This window comes from Ammospiza nelsoni, chromosome 4, assembly GCF_027579445.1.
Source record: "Ammospiza nelsoni isolate bAmmNel1 chromosome 4, bAmmNel1.pri, whole genome shotgun sequence".
NCBI classification, from domain to species: domain Eukaryota; kingdom Metazoa; phylum Chordata; class Aves; order Passeriformes; family Passerellidae; genus Ammospiza; species Ammospiza nelsoni.
This window is the reverse complement of record NC_080636.1, coordinates 27,889,641-27,912,511: the sequence shown is the minus strand read 5'-3', so window position 1 is coordinate 27,912,511 and position 22,871 is coordinate 27,889,641. Positions and strand designations below refer to the sequence as shown.

Genomic DNA, 22,871 nt, shown 5'->3' with positions numbered 1-22,871 from the left:
TCTTGTCTCGTTGGTTGGCACCACCAAGGGGAGCCTGAATCCATCCTCTTGGCACCACGCCCACCTCTAGATACTTGCAGACATTGATGAGTTCCCCTCTCAGTCTCTTCTTGAGGATGAACAGGCCCAGCTTCCTCCACCTTTCCTTGTGTAAGAGAGATGCTCCAATCCCATAACCATCTCTGTTGCCCTTGCTGGACCTGCTCCAGGAACTCCATGTCTCTCCTGAACTGAGGAGCCCAGAACTCAACACAGCACTCCAGGTGATGCTCTCCCAGGTTAGCTGTGTGCCCCAATGCTCTCCACAGAGCAAGGACAGGAATGTGCTTCCTGAGGAGCAATAAAGCGATTGCTTATGTTTTTCAAATTCATAAGCTCAATTTTGAAAAACCATTCAAAATAGAAACAGTATAATAAACTTTTAATTGATAAGATATACTTCATTGTATAAAAATACTTCTTATGTACAAAATAATGTGTGCATGTAAGTAGACAACATGCTGAAACACCAGCACCCATATCAGTTCATCACACAAAGGGATCATTCACACCAGTGTCATAAGAAGGATCAAAATATTCAATAGTTAAGTGCAAAAGAAGTCCCTGTGCTAAGTTACATTATCTCCCCAGTAAAGAATTTCTTTGTAATGTTTGTTAGGTACTGTCTTCTGTGTCTGCTCTGTCCTGGCAGTTCATTATATCTGTTTAGAAACCAGTGTAGTTGTGGTTATGGTCATCCTGCACAGCGGTCCCCCCTAACACACAAGGGATCCCAAAAACCCACTATAAAGACAACAGAACCACAACAAAGAACATTAATTTTCTGCAATTTTTCTTCTACTGTCTTTTTAGTCAGAGGACCTTCCACTATTTTCCCAGTTTAGGGACAAAGCAGTCTTCATCAATGAACAAAACCACTTTGGTGCAGAAGACATAATGCAGCAAATGGGTCTGTTTATCTCCACTGCTGAGCATGAGTCACTCCTCCACCACAGCTTTCTCCATTGCTTTTTGTGCTTCCAGTTGTAAAGCAGTGGCTGGTTTTCACTGTCACCAGGGAAGCACAGAAAGATACACAATTTGACTCCCTCTGAAGTGATTCAAAGAAAAGAGACTTGGAAAGAAATATGCTTAAATATTAGTCAAGACTTAAAATACAGTAGTTCAAATGATTCCCTCCTTTCAACAGTTTTCACAAATATGAATTTGGACTTGCTGCACAACAGCAAGTGTTTTATGCATAAGATAGATATAACTATAAAAGAGAAAAGACACAATTAGCATCTCTCCACTTTGAATTAAGGTCTTTAGTAAACCTTTTTTAGCTTGCATGATATGCAGAGACCTTACATTTCTTCAGAAATTGGTCACTTGGATGAGATTATCATTAAAATTATGGGCTTTTGAGGTAGAATTAGAGAAAGTGTGTGACTTTACCTTGGTTTTAATAAGCCATTAATCTCTTATATTCCCAGTTTGCATGAAAATACTTTAGAAAAAATTATCTAAAAAACAAGCGGTATAAATGCTTTTCGTTCCTTTGGGTATGAGCTGAAGTTTTTCTGATAAAACTCATGACACAAAATAGCAGCCAGTGCCTGGTTAAAAAGAACATACATCACTACACACCACCATGTCACATTGTGCATTCCAAGTGTGATGGCCATAGAAACATATATGAGGAGCTCTGCAAAATAATGAGGGCAAGAGATGCTCTCAAACCAGTCTCCAAAAGGTACACTGTGGCTCAGACTTACAACCTTTCCTGCAAGCAAACAGAATGAAATTAACTGGGAAGATGCATTAAACAAACTCTTCTTCTCACAATTACAGAACAATATACTTATTCTTCATCATAATCTTCTCACAATTATGGAACAATGTGCTGATTATTCATCATCATCCACCTCCATCTGATCTGACAGCTTTGCACTAAATGAAACAAGATGCCACCTCTGGCTGTGCAAACAGAGTATGGAAACCACATCTATCCTTAAGTTGTTAGCTTCATTTTACGTTTTTCAGAACTATATATACAGACATACCACACCCTCTCCCCCCACTTCAGCCATCCAAACAGCCTCATTTATTCTACATACTACAGGAACTGAGAAACACTTGTTTTTAAGGTATTAGAAGATACGGAAGCCTACTGAAACAACCAGAAAAAAAACCCCTAAGTAAATATTTGACAGAAATGAAACATCTTACCTGATCTGCTTTTTCTAAGATTAGCTAGAATTGCAAGGCATCTGTGTTGGTGAAGAGAGGCCCAAATGTACACCATAACTCCTATGATGTGATACCAGCAGATCTGCACAGAAAGCTTTTTTCCTGAATGAAACATGTTTTATTAATATATGGCCATGAAGTAACTTCCCAAGCATCATCTCAAAACACTATATAACATATAGTGTTTAAAACATATAGTGTTATAACACATATAACATATATAATATCTCAAACAATATATATATATATAACATATATAACATCTCAAAACACTATATAACATTTTCTCAAATGTTACTGTCTTACAAAATTCTAGTAGTGAGCCTCTAATTCCTTGAAAGAGGCTTTGAAACCCTGTATCATTTGAGTGCCCAGGTAGTAGGTCACTTCCCTTGACTGCTCTCTAATAAAATACCTAGTTATTAATCCAGCAGCTTGAAATACAGTGTGATGTGAAACGACACATAATTGGTAGCCTAAGACCTCAATATTCAACACTGTTTGTAACGATTATTATCCTAATTAAACATGTTGTCATGGCTCAGGTCAACATGCAAGCACACAGTTGTCTCCCTCACAGTGACACACATAGATACACGCACATGTACCCACCACCCTCTGCCCAACGTGGTTCAAAGTGCTTAAAAACTTCACCAAACTTGGCAATGACTGCCTCACAAAAATTAATCACAGGAGGAGTGCTACAGCCAGCTGATGGTTCGTCTGTGCAGGGGATTTAGCAGCTCGGTTGTGAGACCCAATGGAATGTGTTGGCAGAAACAAGTCATATAATACAAATTTCTCATGTATTAATGGAAACATTGCAGTACCAAGGGAAAGAAGACATTGCCTGAGTCAAGGCAGAGCAGTGGCAAGTTCTCCATGGAAAAAAAAGGAGGTGACCAAGACAGCTTTGCAGACTCAGTTTGCAGGAAAGATTATAACAAAAAAAACTCCTCTTTAGTTTGAGCACTGAAGTTATGTACTGGCATTTGAGAACTGGTACCTATTACTATCCTTCACAAAGCGTACAATCTATATCCTTTCAGCAATTAACCATGAAAGTGTGTCCCTGCCTGTGTTTGTGCATAATGCTGGCTGATTGTATGATATACTGAAACGTAATTACTTTGAACTATGCCAGGAAGTACTTTTATGTCTCATCAGTTAACACACTTCTCAAACAAGCAGCTCTCTATGAAACCATTTGCCACAATGGAAACAAATGAGAGCAAAACTGCATCTTTGATGATAACTAAGCAGGTACTCACCATTCCTGACATTAGTAGGCACTTGACACAGCACAGTTGAGCCAACAGCAATGTAGTAACCAAGTCCAAAGCAGTACTGCACAATATGAATGACACCACTGGAAAACACGCTGGTCCAGAGGCATTCTGCAAGCCTTCGACAGCTATGCAGCCAAAGGAGCAAGAGAACCAGGAGCGCAGAGAAGTGCTCACTATCTGCTTACAGACAAAAACCAGCAACTTTGAAACAGACAGGAACAATTTAACCCTGACAGTGCTTAAAAAAGACTGATGTTCCCTCTTCCCACAGCAGAATTTTACCCTCATTTTAAATTAACTGGGAAAAATATTTGTACAGGTGAGGCACTGCTGATCAGAGCAAGATTTCTTCCAGGAGGTGCTAATGGCGTTTTCTGTTAAAAGGACTGCTGAAAGCCAACATATCCATAAATATTTCTATCTTCAATAATGACAAAGGCACTTGGTGTACCAGGAAAGTAATTTGGAGCATAGCTGAAAAGCAACCAATGAAGTAGTACTTGGATACAAATTCAGTATCCAAGTTTTTTTATTTATATGGCTACATTATAATTTCTTACCTGTGTCTTTGCTCTGAGAATCTCTGCCAAGAGCATGGTGCATGTCCTGAATCCATGATGGGAGTGACTCTCCAAGGAACTCAGCTCGGAAAAGAGAGATCAGCAGGAAACCATTCCAGAGCACAGAAACCACATAAAAGTGAGTAAACCACCTGTGGGAACAAAAAAGGGTTTTCATTAATGTTCTCATAATTCCTTGGAAATGTAGCTGCAGGACATGCTTGTCTGATGGGGAGTACATTCCATTTTGGTGCCCACATCAAATGTCCAAGTAGAAAACTCAGGACTTCAGTGGTATCAAGCAGGAATAACCACATTTTAACCCAGTAAAATGCTGCCTGGAATATCCTAACTTAGCTTACCTTACTAACCACAGCTGCACTAAAGAGGAGACAGTGTAATCCACACATTGCAAAAGTACTCCTCAAGGTTTACAACTGACCGTGATGTACATTTTCTTTATAATTTACACCACTCAAAGCACATTCAGATTAGTTTTCTGCTTATTTCCAAAATGCTGCACCTCACAGCACTCCCACTTTTCTCAGTTCCAGGGGGTGCATTACATGACATGTTAAAATTCATCAAAGAAACCCAGAAGTAATTACCCTGCTCTACATTAAAACATCTTGTCCTTCTGCAAATTCAAGGTCTGCAACAATCATATAGAAAAAAAGCAGTGACCATCAACACTGCTGGGTGATTACAAGGCAAGACCACACATTTGTTTTTTTAAGAAAACAAAGAATCTCCCAACCCCGTAATGCACGTATAAAAGCATATTGTGCATTACAAGACATGACAGTCAAGGCAGGTAACTGGGCTGAGATAACAGCCTACAGCTCTTTACAATATCCAGCTCAAACTAGGTGATCCAGTATTTCCTTTTGCTTTTAAAATTAGAAGTCCTTCTGGCAGTGAAGAAAAATCAAGACTTCTGGAAACATCTGCAAAGAGATAAAATAAGTCCCATGGGAAGACGCTGATGGCCTTGACTTGACAATGTATCTACAGGTACAAAACTAGGCTGTACCTGTGTAGTCAAGTGAAGACCATATTTCTGTTGAACATACAAACTCTTCTCTTGGGGCAGTGAAGGGCTACAACACCCCTGCTTAGAGAAACCAGTGACCCTCCCCAGAGCAGCTCAGGTATCTCTCAAGAGCACAAAAGAGATCAAGTCAGAATCACAGCACTAGTGAGCATCCCTGCGTGCTCCAGAGCACCTTGTCCATTGGCAGCTGCCTTTCTTGTCACTTGCCAGGAAACTTTCACCACACATTGATTTTTGCCACCAGCACACAAACAAGCCCTGGCAACTTAAAAGAGACACACCCTTCGAGCTTTCAGCAATCCCAATTACAGTGGGGGTGTATCTGACCTACACATCAAACCAGCACTGCAGCAAGTACATGTGCCATCCCTCCTCAACGAGAGGAATTTTCACTATTTGCCAAACCAACCTGAAATGCAACACAACCTTTTACAAGACAGAATGGCAAAGTTAAAAACAAGCCCAGGCTAGTGAAAACACAATGCTTGTCTGGAAACAAGACACAGTTGAAAAGAATAGAAAACACCTCGATGGCTACCTTCAAGATATTCTCTATTCCTTTGGGTAGAAGTGTTAGGGATTCACTGTCATTATTATGATTAACTAACAGAATTGCTTTGCACATATTGAGACCTTGAGGACAATTCCCCGAAAAAGCACATTCTTCAGACACCAATCTCCCTAAGCAGGGGTGTTGGGAAACTTCTGTTGGAGAAAGGTCAACTCAGACAAGAAGCTGCAGTACATAGTGATTAGGACAAAGTCTTTATGAATCCTTATTTTCACTCAGGGTACTGCACATTTTAAACACATCTCTGGGTATATTCTGTGTCATGAAGCCTGATAACTGAGATTACAACCTTTCCATGAATAACTTGCTGGGTCACAAACTTTTTTTACCTTTTCATTTGAAAGCTTTGTATACAAAATGTGTCAGAGATTGTTACAATAGGGGAGATCAGATCTTCAGGCTAAGTAGCCTCTCAGTCCTGTCCTGCTGGCCTTGCAAGATCCTGTCTGGCCTACGTTCAAGTCAAAGACTAGTTCTAGTCATGAATCTCAGCTGATTAAAAAATAAGAAATCCCATAACATATAAAACCATATAAAAAGCTGTAAAGGGTGGTGGAGGGGTGACTGCCTCCTTCCATGATTTCACTAAATATCTATTTAATTTAATTCATTTAATTACACATCTAAACATATACATATACTTAATTTCATTTCATCAAACATCTGTTAAGGTGGGTTTGGATAATGCAGTGGTTCTTTTGCCTTATCAGAGACTGTTCATGCAAGCTCTAGATAGTTGTGCTGCCATGCTGGTATTGGCCACATTGAAGGGAGAAGGCAATGACTGCAAACTGGTGTAAGACAATCAACCTGCAGCGTATTTGTAGAGTCACAATTACTCAGGATTTCACGTTCCCAGGTGCTTGACCTGAGTCTTGCAGGGAGATTTGTTTTGGAGACCTGGCATGCGACTGGGATTCAAGGGATTCGGTTTTTGTTCCGATGTGGAGCACACGGATTCTGTATGACCGCTCGCAGTCTCTATGCTCCTCGGTTCCCCATCTGCAGAACCAGAGTAACGCTTCGCAACAAAGCTGAGCCCAACTCTATCAAACCCCGCCGTGCTCTCGGCGTGTGCTGCTTGCTCACTGCCGCGACCTCCGGCTGCAGTACCCCAGACCCGGACCCGGTACCCCAGACACGGAGCCGGTACCCGAGATACACACCCGGTACCCGAGACGCGGCCATCGCTGCGCGCCGCCACGGCGGCAGGACGGGCCTCACCTCTTGGGCACCTGCAGGAGCTGCAGCCAGCCCGGGAGCTGCCCGCACCCGCGCTTCGTCTTCCCGTATCGAATGAGGTCCTGGAAGAGGCCGGCGATCACCAGGCCAGCGCGGCCGGGCCGCGGCGCCGGGGCCCGCCGGAGCAGCAGCAGCGCCGCCAGGAAGGCGGCGGCCAGCAGGGACCAGGCGGCGGCCAGCAGGGACCAGGTGGCGGCCAGCGCCGCCAGCATCGCCCCGGACCCGCTCCGCTCCGCCCCGGCCCTGCCCCTGTCCCTGCCCCTGCCCCTGCCCCGGCCCGTTCCGCCCCGCTCCGCCCCGCCCCGCCCCGCCGGCGGCGCTGTCCCTTCCGCTTCCCGTTCTCGGGAAAAGCGGGGTCCCCGGAGCCCGAGCGGCGCTGCGGAGCATGGGCACTGCCCGCTGTGCCTGCCCCCGCGCCCAGAGCAGCGCCGGGCCGTGTTGTCTGACAGCCTTGGACGGCGTTCCCCGCCGTAGTCTGCTGGAAAAGCTGGCAGCCCGCGGCTTGGACAGCTGTACCCTTCGCTGGTACTGGCTGGGTGGGCGGGCCCGGGCCCAGAGAGTGATGGTGTATGGTGCTGCATCCAGCTGACAGGGGTGCCCCCAAGGCTCGGTATTGAGCACAATGCTGTTTAATATCATTATTGTTGATCTGTATGAGGGAGTCGGGTGTACCCCCAGTAAATTCATGGATAACGCCAAATGGGTGATAGAGTTGATTTGCTGGAGGGCAGGAAGGCTCTGCAGAGGGGTCTGGACAGGCTGGATCCATGGGCTAAGAACAGTAGTGTGAGGTTCAACAAGGCAAGTGTTGGGTCCAGCACCTGGGTCACAACAACAGTGACTCCTGCAGTGCTACAGGCTGGGGGAAGAGTGTCTGCAAAGCTGCCCAGCAGAAAAGGACCTGGCGGTGCTGGTGACAGGGGCTGAACATGAGCCAGCTGTGCCCAGGTGGCCAAGCAGGCCAATGGCACCCTGGCCTGTGTCAGCAACAGTGTGGCCAGCAGGAGCAGGGCAGGGATTGTCCCCCTGTGCTCAGCACTGGTGAGGCTGCGCCTTGAGTGCTGGGTTAATTTCTGGGTCCTTCAGTAAAAGGACATTGAGGTGCATATTTTATATTTTACCAATGTACTTTTACTAAGCAGAGGTATAAATCCTGCCTAGATTATTTTGAGATATGACTACATTAATCAATCCTATCAGTGAATCCTTCAAAGCAGCACATACACTGCTGAAGCACCCATGACGTCAGTAACATTGCTTTGGGAAAAAATAATTGAAGTTCACATTTCCTGCTAAAATGTGTTGGTAGCTCTCTGGTTCTATCTGCATGACAGGTTATAATAAATATGTTTAATTCAATATCATTTATGACAATGCTTGGTGCTCAGTCTAATTCTCTTGTAAATTCTGTATAACTGAATCCTAAATCTGGTTCAAGGATTTAATGACCAAATGGTTTTGGTAATTAGCAGGGGATGAATATATCAGCCAGGTGGGTGTAAATCTTTGGGGAGTGAGAGGAAGGAGCTGGCTGTATGTGGGTAATTCCCCAGCTGGTGAGAGCAGGGCAAAGGAGAGCATGCCCAGGCTGTGCTGGGCAGAAGGTAGGAGTGTCACCATTCCTGCATCCCAGCCCTGCAGCTGGGGAGCTCAGCCAGCAGCTGCCTTGCCATGCTTATCTCGAAGTTCTACACAGCCACATTTCCAGAGGGCTGCTGATGTGACTGGCCCCAGCAGAGCAAGGCATGTGTAAGCAGGGAGCAGCCATGCCTGCTGTGCAAGCAGTGATGGCTCAGGAGCTGCCTGTGACAGCCGGCAGGTCACAGCTGCAATGTCCTTCTGCAGGTCCTGACTTAAGGCACCCTGTGCTCCTGTGCTGCACATTCCCCTCAGCTGGACATTGTCCACCCCACTCTTGCAGTGTGTCTCTCTGAAACACAGCAGATGTACCTCTTTCTTTTCAGCCTCATTTTCTTTCTGAAACAAAAAGGAGACATGTCACAGCCTTGTCTCTGCAGTCTGCTCCTTTTACAGCTTCCACAAGACAGATCAGACAAGGGGCAGCAATGGTCTGGCCTATAAAGCAAGTCCTTCCTTGTCTGAGCAGCAACCTTCTAAAACTTGAAATAGCTTTGCTCAACAATTTTGTTGGCCAGTGCAGTTGCTATTTTCATGAAATCATGGTCTAAAGACTCCTAGCTGGGTGTATGGCATGGCTCTGCAACAGTCTGAGTGGATCCATGTGTGTCTGGAGTGTCTTCCATGGCACTCCAGATACATTTTTCTGTAGAGTTTGGGCTTTGGGGATGTTTGTAAAGAGAAGGACAAGGAATGTGGCTGTTACAGTGCCCTCATGGGACAGTGAAGCCAGAGTGCCTGCAGGTGTGCTGCTGGGGAATAATCTGGTGTATGGCAGCAGGGCTCCAGCAGGATAGTCCCACATACCCAAAGACATGCAGTGCATCTCGCCATTTAGGGTGACACGTACTCAACTTTTTGGCACTTCAATAATCTTCCAAATTTATCTATCCCAGCTCCTTGGAGGTACAGCTCTCATGGAGGTCAGTGAACTACCAAATATTTAATATCAAATACCTCTTTCATGAGCTAAGCTTTAAGGAATGAAGACCAGGAATCTTCTAGGTGTGAGTACAAGTGTATGAGGCACTATTTCCACATGGCAAGCTGTGTTGGTAGCTGTGGTGTGTTGCCTGCAGTGTTATGAGCAGCAAAGCCAGACAAAGAGGGTTTAGTAGGCATGGCCCCACACTTGTTCTGCACCAGGTCACAAATGTGGGAAGAGAGAGAATTAGTGTTTGAGAAAACTGCAGCTGTAACAGGTAGAACAGGTCTCTTTTAATATCTTAACAATCACCTTCAGCACGGATGCCACGTGGGATTTCCTCTGGGGCAAATAAAAGCCACAGCATGAATGCTGTGTCCATGGACTAACCCATGGCAGTGATCATGTGCAGAAGCTTAAAGGAAAGTGCTCTGGTACAATGTTTTGGTCAACACTTACTCAGAAATTACTTTAACCTACTGTGAAAGGTTAGCAACACTTCCCCCAGCTCCACAGTGTCCCTGCAAGTTATTGTCACTGCTGTAATAATGGTAAAACCTACAGGTGTGGGTGGCAGATTCAATGATGAAAGAATTACAGCGATTTATGTTTATGCTTGAATCCTTCCTTTGCTTGTGGGTGCTGGCCCTTTTCCTGCCATAATGCAGAGCAAATTTAAGTTACAGAGGGAGATGCTAGGCTCCAGATGGATCATTTGGAAAAGCTGGTGTTCTGCAGAGGGCTGTGGAGTTGCATCCCTGATGCTTTCTTGAGCACATAGTCAGTTCTTCCTGGACACCCAAGGCACCCTCCATGCCAGCTGGCTCCAGCCATGGCTGTTGCTACAGGAAGGTGGGATCCAACCTCCAGTGTGGTCAGCTTGTTGGCTATTTCCTCAGAGTTCAGATAACTGCAGGAAGAAGGGAAGGAGTACAGCTGTGTGGCTGGGAAATTGTTTGAAGTGAAGAGGAATCAGTAGATAGTTGTCTTAAATATACTGTCTGCATTTATAATTTCAAGCTAAACTGACATAAAGATGAAAGTTCTACGCTGCTACTGCTCCTATTGTGTAAATAGTTTGCACAGCAGTAAGAGAGAGCCCTTCTTCCTAGGGTTTTTTCCCCAGTGCTGTACAATTGCGGCTGATGGTGTGACACCATGTGCGGTGCGGATTTCCCCATTTTTAGGCGAGTAACTCCCTGTAGGTGGCACCAGCACTCTTCGGTTCCCGAAACCCGCCTGCCCTGCGCTGGGCTCCGGCTCTGCTGCCTGCAGTGCCCCGAGCATCCCTCCAGCATCCCTCCAGCATCCTCACAGCACCCTCACAGCATCCTCACGGCATCGTCCCAACAGCAGCGCTGCGGGGCTCCCACCTCGCAGCCTCTGCTCGCGTTAGCTGTCTGGAACAGCTGATTTTTGCCTTTGTAGGCTTTGAACTTCGACAATTCCCAACGTTTGTGTTTGCTTGTTGGCTTTCTGTGGCAAATACTTGTTCTCAGCCCTGTGACACTTATTCTGTCTCGAGAGATGGAGTTCCACTCACCTAAGTTTATGAATCTGAAAATTAGGTAAATAGATGAAACTATTTGCATGGGTTCCTGGTATAACTGATGGAGACAGGTATCTCCAGAGTGCCAATTTTTTTCTTCCTGAGCATAGATGTATCAGCTGTTGAGCTGTATTGTCCTCCCTGCTGAAGATCTGCTTGAGGGAAAGAGAATATCAGAGGATCCAGAATAAAAGTGGGCATAAATTATTTCTGCTCCTGGATCTAGAGTTGATGAGTGTCATACAAAGAGGTTTTCACTAAGTTAAAAAAAATACTTTTTCCCAAAAGTCCAGGTCATGCAAGAGAGTTAACTGTAAATGAACTGCTTTGTGTTTCCTGCCTGTTAAAGGAGACCTACCCAGACAGTTTTTAGGCTTTTGTGAGACATCACTTATAACAAAACTTACTAGGTTTTAGTATATGGAGAATGGAGAGAAAGCCTGGAAAGATGGTGTGCAAAAGCAGAGAAAGAGGATCAAGGCTTGGCTGAACCATATAGGAAAAGCTGGAGAGGTCAGACAAGAGCTCAAATTTCTGTGTCCCAAAGCTGGACTTGTGTGGGCCACTGTGGACCATAATGTCTGATAGAGCTTCATTAAATACTTGTAGGGTGTGGGACAGCAAAGATCTGCTTTGGAGATTTTCAACTTTGAATCATATTATTCAAAGGAATTTGTCTGAATGAGGGGCAAAAATCAGCATCATTTACTGGCCAGCCCACAGCAGATTTCACTGCAACTCCAGACTTACTAGACTTATCCATCTATATTATAGTGATTTTTTTTTATTTATAAGGGAGAATAGGGAAATGATTCAGTTACTCAGATACTTTTTGCTGGTAGCTTTGTTCAGACTTTTCTTTCCAACAAATATTTTTGTTTGCTAATGAAGCTCAAAAACATTGTGAGCAAAATAGCTACACTTAAGTTTCTTGGTAATCTCTGAGACAGGATTAAATGTGAATTTAGCACAAAGACAACCCTGAAAGTAGAATTACAGGCCACTGTCTTTTAGACTTGTATCAAAATGCTTAAAGCCAGTACAGGTGAGGATTTTAAAATCTAGACACTTGTTTATAGGATATAATGACCTGTATTTAGTTGGTTGGTACTAGTGGGTCTAGAAACCTTAGCTGTCAGAACATTCTTTGATTCAACTAATCAACACAATGGGCTGAAGCCATACATCTCTGTAATTTGTGGGCAGGTAAACCAAGAAAGCCATCAGATTGCTGCATTTTGAAGTTTAAAATGCCAGTCTGTGTCTACTGGTTTTGATCACTGGCAGAATATACAGAGATGCTGTAGCCAAGAAAACATAAATCACAGAGCACAAAAAAAGCACACTTAGAAATGTGGGAAACTTACACTGAAATGCACTTCCTCCCATTCAAGGGATGAATATGTGCCCTTGGCTTTCAAATTATAAAATGCGAGAGTTTCCACTGGCTGATAGAAAGCAGGAGTCGGTCTCTGATAAGTTGAGAGCTCCTGTTCAGGATTGGTGCCATGCTTCTGGGATTAACCCTGTTATAAACACTGTTGTATTTGCATAGATCTTCATTCACAATTCATGCACAGGAATCCATAGACTTCAAGGTGTGACTTCCACGTGTCTGAGAGCCATGATACTAAGATACATGATTTATTCACCATTCAGCTATATTATTTGCTGAGTTTTCAGCAAACACAGCTAGCCAGTATCTTGCCAATGTAGTCAACTTAGAATCTGAGACAGTTTGGAGTTTCACCCTGGTAATAAAAGTAGCTTTATGATATGGTATTCATCTCAGATTGGTAATGTGCTGTGAAGGCTAAGTCTGGGCAAGCTGTTTGCTATATGAGCTGGCATTTGGATTTTTGAGAAACTATCATTATCTAAGGAAGTTTGTGAGGGAGAAAACTATCTAAAGCTCATAATTATCACTTGAATTATTTTGATTTTCAATATAGCTTAATGAAAAGTAAATACACCTTTAGTTAAGATTACAAGTAAGTTATGGTTAAAATGAGAGCAGGGAAGATAAGTTAAAACTCTCAGGAATGAGTCCTTAATAATTTCTTCGTGAAAAGGCACTGGTCCGTGCTACAATCACAGGGCTTGGCAGGGGCAGAATTCAGGCCCGAAGAGTAGCAAATTATTATCTGACTCTGTACAAAAACCCTCAAAGGACATACCTGTCTCTGTCTTCTGTATATTTTATATTTATTTAGAAATCTGCCAGAATATATTTGCTTGCAGAATGATCAGAATTTTCCTGGAGTAGACGGATTGCATTCAGGCATGGGTTCAAAAGTAAAAGTTTCTCTCTGAGATCCTTTTTGAAACTTTCAGACTCAAATACAAGGTGTGAGAGTTCAGACACTAACTGCCTGCCAAAGGAGAAAGAGCAAGGCTGATAAAAGTAATGGAGGGCAGTTAGCTGTCTCAGGGATATCAGCTGAAGAAGGAAAGCTCTAAATAGACTAGGCAGACAATGAGAAAAGTAATAACAACATTTACGTCTCACAATCGGGAAGAATCAAAGTTCCCTCAAGGAAACACAGACCATTTCTATGCTGCTTTATACACTCCATGGAAATGGGTGCCATTAGTGGGCTTTTCCTACACCCTCTGGGACTCTGAATGAAAAGTATTTTAATGTTGGTACCTGTTTAGTAAACATAATCACAGAAACAGAAGGAATTTTAGGACATAGGTCCTGTTCTCCGGGGTGGCAGATGTTCCAGTCTATACATGAAATCGTGAACAGGAGCAGGACCCACATTTGTCATGGACTATGAGAATGATGTTACTGAGTAGCAGAAGCACCTTCTCCACTGGGCATTATCTGGGGTGGGTACCTGTCCCTTGTACGGGAGCTAAAGAAAGTGGCTGTGTCTCAGGGGGATCACCTGCTGTGAACAGGAACCATTAGGTTTGAAAATGCAGGCTGCTGCCCTGCTCCAGAATGCAGATGGGTCATTTTCCCTGTGTTATCAGTGCTCTGCCATAGCATGAAGCCACAGGCTAAATTCATGGATGTGCTCATACTTACTGGTGATCCTGCCTTGGGAAAGATGCAGAGATTCAATGAACCCTTACTGTCTGTGACCTGTGACTAGAAAAAAATTCAGGTTTTCTACTACTAAGTACAGTTAACAGCTGTAAAAACAGCTGTAGAAAATAATTTGTGTTGCTAAAGGTAAACATGTCACAAGGGAAATGAAAGCTGTTGATGAATATTCAATTCTTTTTTTCATTTATCCTTATTGTATAAATATAATCTGGGCAAATTAACTCTTCCTGATTAACTAATTTAGTGTAATATTGGAAAGACAATTTAACATCTTTGCTTTCTCATTAATGCCACATTGCTACAAAGGGCAAAAAAGATGCAAGGTCTGTGCTAACAGTATATTATTTATACTTGAAACTGCTAAGTTACCTTAGCAGGACTTGATCCTAACTACATCTGAGCTCAGCCTTTCAGTCTGATGTGGTAAATGAGACAAACCTAGTGCTGGCTTTGCAGTATTTTCAAGTGAAGGTGCAAGAGAACGGGATTTTATGCAAAGGAAATCAGTTTCATCTGTGGCTTTTGTTACAAATCCCAGTCTAGTTCTGAATGAAATCTGGACTGAGAAGGGAATCAGTTCCACTTTAGCTCACACGTCTTCTTTTATTCTGTCAAATGCTTTGCTGTGTACTTCTCCCCTTGCTGGCATGTGCTTAAGTTTTGTACTCCTTTTTGCCAGCTGTTTGATTAATTTTTATCTTGTCTTGCTTTTCTAATTTTTTTTCAGTTACAGATTTTTAAAGGATTTTTTTCCTTGGTGTGCTTACTGACTGAAAGTCTCTAGTAAATATTCATCAAGAAAGTGTTATGTTAGTAATTTTCTCAATAAATATTTATTAGGGACTTAACACTACAAATGCCTGTAGAATTGTGATAAATACTGGCTTCAGCTGAGAGAGCAACAGTGCCTGAAGAGCACTGCATGCTGCAAGCATGTTCAGATGCAGCCAATCAGTGACAAATATCTGGTGATTTTTAGGTAGGAGAGCTGAGATTTCCTCACCTACCAGGTCTGTCATACACATGATGGCACAGGATTAGCTTCTGACCGGGGGCACAGAATTAAGAGGCGAATAATTTAAAATGGCAGCAGCCTCCCACAGAGGAGCTGGGGGCTGGCATTGGTTTTAAAACACGTTTGAAAATGCTCTGTATCTTCTCCCAGGGGAAATAGACTTCTGGATTTGATAGACATGTGAGAAGCCAGAGGGGTTTCTTGTTATACAGCTAGACAAGCATATTGGTGTCCACTTCATTGGCATCTGTGTGTATGACTGGAAGAAAATTAAAAATGAATCCTGGAAGTGTTAAAGCAAATGAAAGGTCATCCACGAGTTAATTACTTGTAGTGCCTTACCTGTGTATTTGCACTGACACATGCTGCTCTGCTGCTCTCTGAACTAAGGGCTAGAAAAATAAACAGTTATGAGTGGGTAGATATGACTGAGGCAGGGGGGTCTCTCTGATAAATAATCCCAGCCCCTGTGCTCAGATGCTGGGAGCAGCTTTGGCAAAAGCAAAGGCAAAGGCACGACTTGCTTGCCATCCCCATTGTGCGATTCATCTTGGTTCAGCAGCAGAGACAGCAGTTAATAAACATTCTTATTGCCTGGACTCAAAACAAGCTGAGGTCACATGGGGCTGGCACTGTTACCTAGGAGGAGATGCAGCCTCTGCACTCCAGGCTGCTGTTTTCTTGGCTCTTTTAATGAAACCTTATCCTGACAGGTTTCAAACCCCTTGGACTGAGAGCAGCAGGATGACTGTCAGAGCAGTAGGGATGTATTATTTGCATGTGCTTCTGGTCTTTGTGCCAGGAGCACAGCAATGTGCCAGGAACTCAGAGCAATGTGCTTTACCCATAGCTCTGCTGAGCTTCACACACAGAATACTGTTCCTGCTGAAATCACTCCTGAAGCAGCTAGAGAAGGAAGAGAGAGAGAGAGAGAGAGAGAGGTGAAAACCACAATGATTTGTACCACTATGTAAACAATTTAGGTTTTCCTTTCCAACTATGGAGCCCATGGATGTGAGGGAAAATGCAGCCAGATCATTAAACCTTCTAGGCTAGCTTGCCTGAGCCAGTGCTCAGCGTAGACAGGGCACAGGACAGTGAGTGACAAATCCTCTCCTTAACTGCCACTCATTTCCACCATGTCAGAGGGGTAGAAGTGGCCCTGTCTCCTCTGTCACTGGCAGGGATGTAGGGATGTAAGCACTGGGCATCCTGCATGGTGGGTCTGGGCTTGAAGGGCTGGCCTCAGAAGGTGTGCAAATGCTGCCAAGAGGACAGACTGTGGCCTGACAGAGCTCTAACTGGGCAGGAGAGTTCCTTGCTCAGTTCCTTGTTCCCTGATTCCTTTAAATTCCATCATCTTGCAGCTTACTTAGATCTTATTTCACTCTCTCCCTATTCAGCAAGGGATCAAACACAAGCTTCAGTGGCTTTGCTGAACTGGATAGAGTTAAGCTCAGGACCTCCCTAATATTAGCACAATAGTCAGAGGTCTGACTGTCGTGAGCAGGGTATGTAAGAGCTGTGAATGCCCACTGAATGGCCAGCCTGCTGCCTGTCACTCCTGCATTTTGTTGTGATCCCTGCCTGACCAGGTGTCTGGAGATGGCAGCATTTGCTTGCTCCCACCTCTGCAAAAATCATTTTTAGCAGTATCTCGTCTGCCTTCCAGTTCTCAGTGATCAGAGGGCCTGTTGGAAACTTTTGGACTCAGCACTTACTATCAAGGTTGCCTGTGGTTGAATTCAACTCCTGATCTGCTCATAAGCTCCCTGAAAATTCATCCTGGCTGAGGAAACATAGTTTTTAATTTCACTCCAATACAGACAGTTTTAGCCTGCTAAATTCCCTAGCTCACCTCCAAATTGAACCAACAGCTTTCATCTGGCTTGAGGATTTAAGGAAAAGCATAGATTAATTCCCAGTGACCCATGCTAAGTGATGTAGTGGAGAGGCAGTTTCAGTGTTTGTCACACCTAAAAATGCAATGACAGAGGATGGTTTTCTCTGCTCAGTTCCTTTCTTTTGCATGCAGCAGTTGTTTCCACTTAGATCTAAAGAGACTTGGAAAGTGATCTGATGAATTAGAAGACACTACTTAGGAGGAAATGAAAATAAATCTTTGCAGCTCTCTGTTGCTTCCTCAAGCCTTTCTGTGACTAGTGCTAAGCTGTTATTGTACAGGATTTTTGAGATGCCAGGGAAGGAAAAACAAAGGGATTTGTGTGCAGCACGAAGTTTTCCAACCTGGGGTTTTGGATTCCTGTTTGTGGGGCTGACACGGAGCTATCCCGCTGCTGTCCCCTGCAGCAGCCCAGAGCCCCTTGCCCATGGAGGGGCTGCTCTCACCTTGCAGGAGCCCATGGAGGGGCTGCTCTCACCTTGCAGGAGCCCCTTGCCCATGGAGGGGCTGCTCTCACCTTGCAGGAGCCCATGGAGGGGCTGCTCTCACCTTGCAGGAGCCCATGGAGGGGCTGCTCTCACCTTGCAGGAGCCCCTTGCCCATGGAGGGGCTGCTCTCACCTTGCAGGAGCCCATGGAGGGGCTGCTCTCACCTTGCAGGAGCCCCAGGCTGGCCTGTGCTGAAACTCTGGTGTGCTCCCAGAAAAACAGAAGAGGATTCTTTCTTCATTTTGTGATGGGAATGAAGAAGAGGCATACATCTCAGGAAGAACTAGCACTGCTTCTTAGCTCCATTCTCTGCTTTGGCAATCAAATGTGGCTGGTGTGTCCTGCAGCCTGGGACCACGTTGTGCTAGTCTGAACATGCCATGCTACTGCTGAGCATCTCATAAAGTCTGCTACTGTAGCTTTTTAATGTGTGTCCTTCCAGAAATTTCCCTCTCTCTCTTTCTCTCTTCATGTCTCTTTTTTTCTCCTTTATTCTTCTTTTTTCTTCTTTTTTTTTCCTCGCAGCTATACAGGAAATGTTTTGGAAGGGAGAGTCAAAAGACTTAAGTCTGGAATTTTTATGTACACCAGAAACTTAAATGTGTGGTTCAAGCTGATAAACTCACCACACCTCTTTCTGTTTTCTTTATAGACTTATTACAAATATCTGGCTTGGAACCTTGATTTATGGTCTGAACAAAAGGAATATAGATGGTAGAGACATGAAAAGATAAATCTCTGGAGGAGACATAAAAGAGTTTGTTCAACTTTTGGATTATTTCTTAATGAAACAGAATAACAGAAAAGATCAGAACACTAATTTTTAAAATGTTTGTGTTGAAGGAAGCTGTGAAACATTAGTGATGCCACATATAAAATATCACTGCTGTTGTTTTATGCCCGAGTTGAAATTGCCTGTAGGGTCCAACCCTGAGTTTCTCATAGTATTACAGTTTGTATTGCTCTCAACTGGAGGTTTTTACAGAAAAAGCACCAGCAAGCACAGAGAGCTTATGGGGTGTTTTTAAACCAGAGCTGGCCAGAATTTCCCAATAGTCCAATGTTTAATTGAGAAAAGAATAAATTTATAATTGTTGTTTATCTCTTATTTTTCCTGTATATAGTATTTTAAATAATTCTAATAAAAATGGGTCTTTGTGACTTCAGTTTTGACAGCCATAAACTCAAAGTCTCTGTGGACATAAAGGACACCTTCATCCCTGGCAAAGACATGAGACTTCCATGAAAATTTGACCTAGAACACCTTTTTTTTGGGGAAAAAAAGGACATTTACTCCTGACTTAAAAAATTTCAGTGGTGGAGAATTCCCACAGATTTTGGTAATTTTTTCCAGTGATTAGTTATCCTTACGGACAAAGAGCTTGCAATTTTATTTCTAAACTGAATTTGTGTGGCTTCAACTTCTCACTCTATGGACTTATTATACCTTGGTCTCCTACAGATTGAAATATCCAGCTTATAGGCTCGACACATGTGCATGCACTTATGATCAAGTCATCTCTGTTCTGATTTGTTAATTTAAATAAGAACTACCTATCTGCTATCTGTAGTATCTATCCATGAAAGACACATGTCCTTTATGGCTGTCCTTTGAATCTCTTTCAACTGAGCAGGATCCCTCCTTGACTGCAGGCATCAGAATGAATCCCACTGCTCTGGCAGCAGTTTAATCCATGAAACATAAAGAAAAAATCTAACCTGCCTCCTCAGTATCTATTATATGGCCAAGAATTGCACAGGGCATCCTACTGCAAGAGGACTTTAATCACTACTTTATATATACCTGAATACAGTCTAGTTTGAATGACAGTCTGTTCATTTGATCCACCTGATTTTCTGGCTTGAAACCTCAGAGATTTTGTGTGTCCAAATCATATGGCACTGAAAATAGATGAGGATAATTTTGTGAAGTCAGCAGGTTTCTACTGTGTTCACATATATAACATCACATATGTGATATTCTAGGTCCAGTTTGGGGGTTACTTTGCCTAGAGTGGAGCTCTTTGCCTTTGGAAAAGGGGATTTTTGAAAGCAGAGATTCATATAATACACTGACTCAAGCTAGCATTATGAAAAAATGGGTGCTCTAAGTTTATATATTTCAGCATCTAATTGCCGGATAAACAAATGAAGATTTACTTTCCACTGTGAAGCTAGAAGATCTGGGATGAGGAACTCACTGCAGGTTTAGTCTGTCCTCATGTCACTGGTAGGTGAGAGTTACTGGCCTTTAGTGGTCACTGGGTGTCCCATGGGAAAGGAGCTGTTGAGTCTTGGAACTACAGGTAGCCACACCATGGTGCTGCCTCATGGCTGCTCTTAGCAGCACTTTTCCCAAGGACTCAGCAAGTGTTCCAGGACCAAAACAACTGCAGAGACAAACCCACCCATTCATCCCCATCAGGATGTCTACCAGAAAAAGAAATGAGGCACCTCATCAGGAACAGGTGGGGAATTTACACTGCTCCTAGCCAAGCTGTCATTCCTCTGTGGCTAAATAAGATATTTGCTCCCAGCTCCTTCAAGAACACTAAATTAACTTTAAAAAGAAAATCAGGTCTGTATCCAAATGTAAACAGATTATCTCTGGACCCTAACAAATGAGATTGCAGCAAAGAATTATGTAATTCTCAAATTTGACCTCCAGTCAGTGCAAACCTTCAAGAGCAGCCTTGTCTTTATAGGGATCTATTCCAAGCTTTAAAGCATCCATGGCTCTGGTTTTGTCATGAGCACATAGTAAATGTGTCTAAACATAGCTACTGTGAATGTCTGGAAGTTACCAGTGGAGGCAGAAGCAGCTAATTGAATACAGCACCAGCAGGCATAATGAATGTGGCTTGATTTTAATGTTATGGGGAGGATTAAATATTCAAGTGACTACATTAGTATTAATTGCATTGCTTATTCTGGAAATGAAAAAGGTAAAGAATCACTAAAATTACTGTGTAAATTCGACTCAAATGAAGGGATTAAAGGTAGAAGGAAAAACGAAAACAAAGCATTACCAAATCCTTTTACTCACTTCATTTGGTAAACAAGATCTCTGTTCAACTAAAAAGAAATATTGATAATTATAATGTATTATGCGCCGAGTGAGTATTTTCCATTGCAACAATTATTTTCACTTAGCACGTTAATGTTGACAGAAAAAGACCAAAGGCACCCTTGTGACTTTACCAGCATGTCATAACAAAATGAAGGCTTAACCTGTTTCTGAAGGATTGACTTTCAAGCAGGAAACTGGGCTATTTTGGAAACTTAGCTAATGACACTGTTATTTTTTCTCCTGAGTGATAAGGTTGATGGATACATACCATTTGTATTTTGCTTAATCCTTTTTCTCCCATGCTCAGGACTATCACTTACACCATAAGCTGATCAATCAATGTATATTAGTATCTAGCTCTATGGACAAATGCTCTTGCTCTGTCGTTTGCAGCTGTAAATTTATTTTGACAGAATTATCTGACACATGGTATGCTTTTTTTCCTTTGGAGAACTGTAAGGAATAAAATTTTCAGAGGGACCTAGTATAATTTGGTTTCCAAATCTTAGGGGTGAAATCCTAGGGGTACCAAATGCCTGTGTGCTCCAGCAGTCCTGGACAATGCAGCCAAATGCTCATAGGATCTTACTTATGCTCCAGAATATTGTCACAGTACAATGAATGGGATAGATGAAGTTTCTATAAAATGTGGAGATGTAAAGGACAATAAATATACAGATTTATGAGATTTAGAAAGGGCACTAATAACAGTAGCTACCACAGGTGTTCAGATGTTCCAGGTTTTTTCCCTGAGGTGAATGTTTTCAAGCTAGCTCCCCAAAATAAACTCTTTCAGCGAGCACACCGTAAAGGATATATTTGGATTACAGAGCTCTGCAGTATCAGTGCTTGGCTTCCTTATGGAATTTAAAATACATTTTAACTGATGGTGAAGAATTTCCAGTTGAAGAGAAGAGATGCTCAATAAAAACATGATTTTACCATCACCCGACACTTCTGCAAGGTCACGAGGGCAGATAAACAACTTCCTGCAGCTGTGGCTACATCTGGCACACGACTGAGGCAGAGAGCATGCTTCGCAAAGATAAACATATCAGGTTGTATCTCCATAGGCTCCTACACTTCTGGATAAAGCTTGGGGAGCTGAACTTGGCCCTGCAGTGCCAGCGGTAATAAATATTTGAAACTGCTTTGCCACTAATTAAGCAAAGCAGCCCTGCAGTAAGTTTAACCCCCCCCCCTCCAATAATGTGTGGTGATTGTGGGTACCTTGCTGCCCCTCAAACCCCACTGCTTTTTCTCACCTGGAGACTGCAGCTTCAGGGGCAGAGAGCTGGAAGGGAAGAAATGACCTGTGGATGTGTGTGTGGTGTGTGGGTGGGTGTTGTGTGAGAGCCAGGTACCAGATCTGCTGCCAGAATTGTCACATAAATAATTCTTGTGCTGGGGCATGAGTTCCTCATGGCCTTAGGTTTAGGCATGCTGATGTATTCCCAAGACACATTTTATTAGCCATTTTTAGAAGATAGTGTCTCTATGGATTGCTTAAGTTCAGTAGGCTTGGTTGAAGAGGATTTCTAACATATTGTGGCTCAGGTGGTTGACTTTTCCCTCAGAGGCTGTCATGGTACTTTTGGGTGTAGGTTGGGATAGCTTTTATTTCCTATCTGAGCAAACTGAAGTCAATAAATGATTGTCAGCTGATACCAGATTGAAACTTTTTGGCATATTCAATGACACAAGCTGAATTAGCTTTAACCTGAATAGTAGTAGGTGGAAGGAATTAATGAAATTTTGCATGTTTTTTTGTATTTGGATAGTGGAATAATGTTGCACAGCTTTCCCTTGTAGCTCCTTAGGTAAATTCTATGTGGGTGCCTCTGCATGTTTCTGGAGGGAAATCCAGTCCTGGAAAGGTGCCTTCCTCTCCCTGGGCTATCCCAGGAACCCAGTTGTCCACAGAGGGCAATCCTGACCCTCCTCTGAGGCAGGAGAGGGATAGATCATTGTCCTCTCTGCTGAGATTGGGCACCTTGTGGAATAGGGAAAGGGATCTGAAAGGGAAGGGTAGGCAATACCCAGCATTTTTATTATTTTATATATTATATTGCATTTTGGTTTATTGGTTAAATGGGGTCACATTGATATGTTGGGGAGGTCACTTAGCCCATGACTGGGAGCTGCAGCCCTGTGAGCTTGAAGAAGCACCTGAGCAGTGCCCACAGGCTCTGTGCAGGAAGTCCCCAGAGAGCCTGCCTCATCCCAGGTAGTGCCTGGACAAGTCTGTCCCTAGCACAGCACAGAGGGGCCCTTGGT

The 22,871-nt window shown here is 43.3% G+C and overlaps 1 protein-coding gene across 1 annotated transcript; it reads right to left on the bottom strand.

Annotated features, from left to right (window-relative positions):
• Positions 1 to 404: 404 nt before the first annotated feature.
• SRD5A3 (steroid 5 alpha-reductase 3) lies at positions 405 to 7,529 on the bottom strand. Its single transcript, XM_059470374.1, has 5 exons — positions 6,931 to 7,529; positions 4,082 to 4,233; positions 3,504 to 3,698; positions 2,212 to 2,334; positions 405 to 1,765 (listed from the first exon to the last, which is right to left on the bottom strand). The coding sequence occupies exons 1-5, from the start codon at positions 7,527 to 7,529 to the stop codon at positions 1,506 to 1,508; spliced, it is 1,329 nt and encodes a 442-aa protein (XP_059326357.1). The 3' UTR covers positions 405 to 1,505.
• Between the last annotated feature and the right edge of the window lie 15,342 nt (positions 7,530 to 22,871).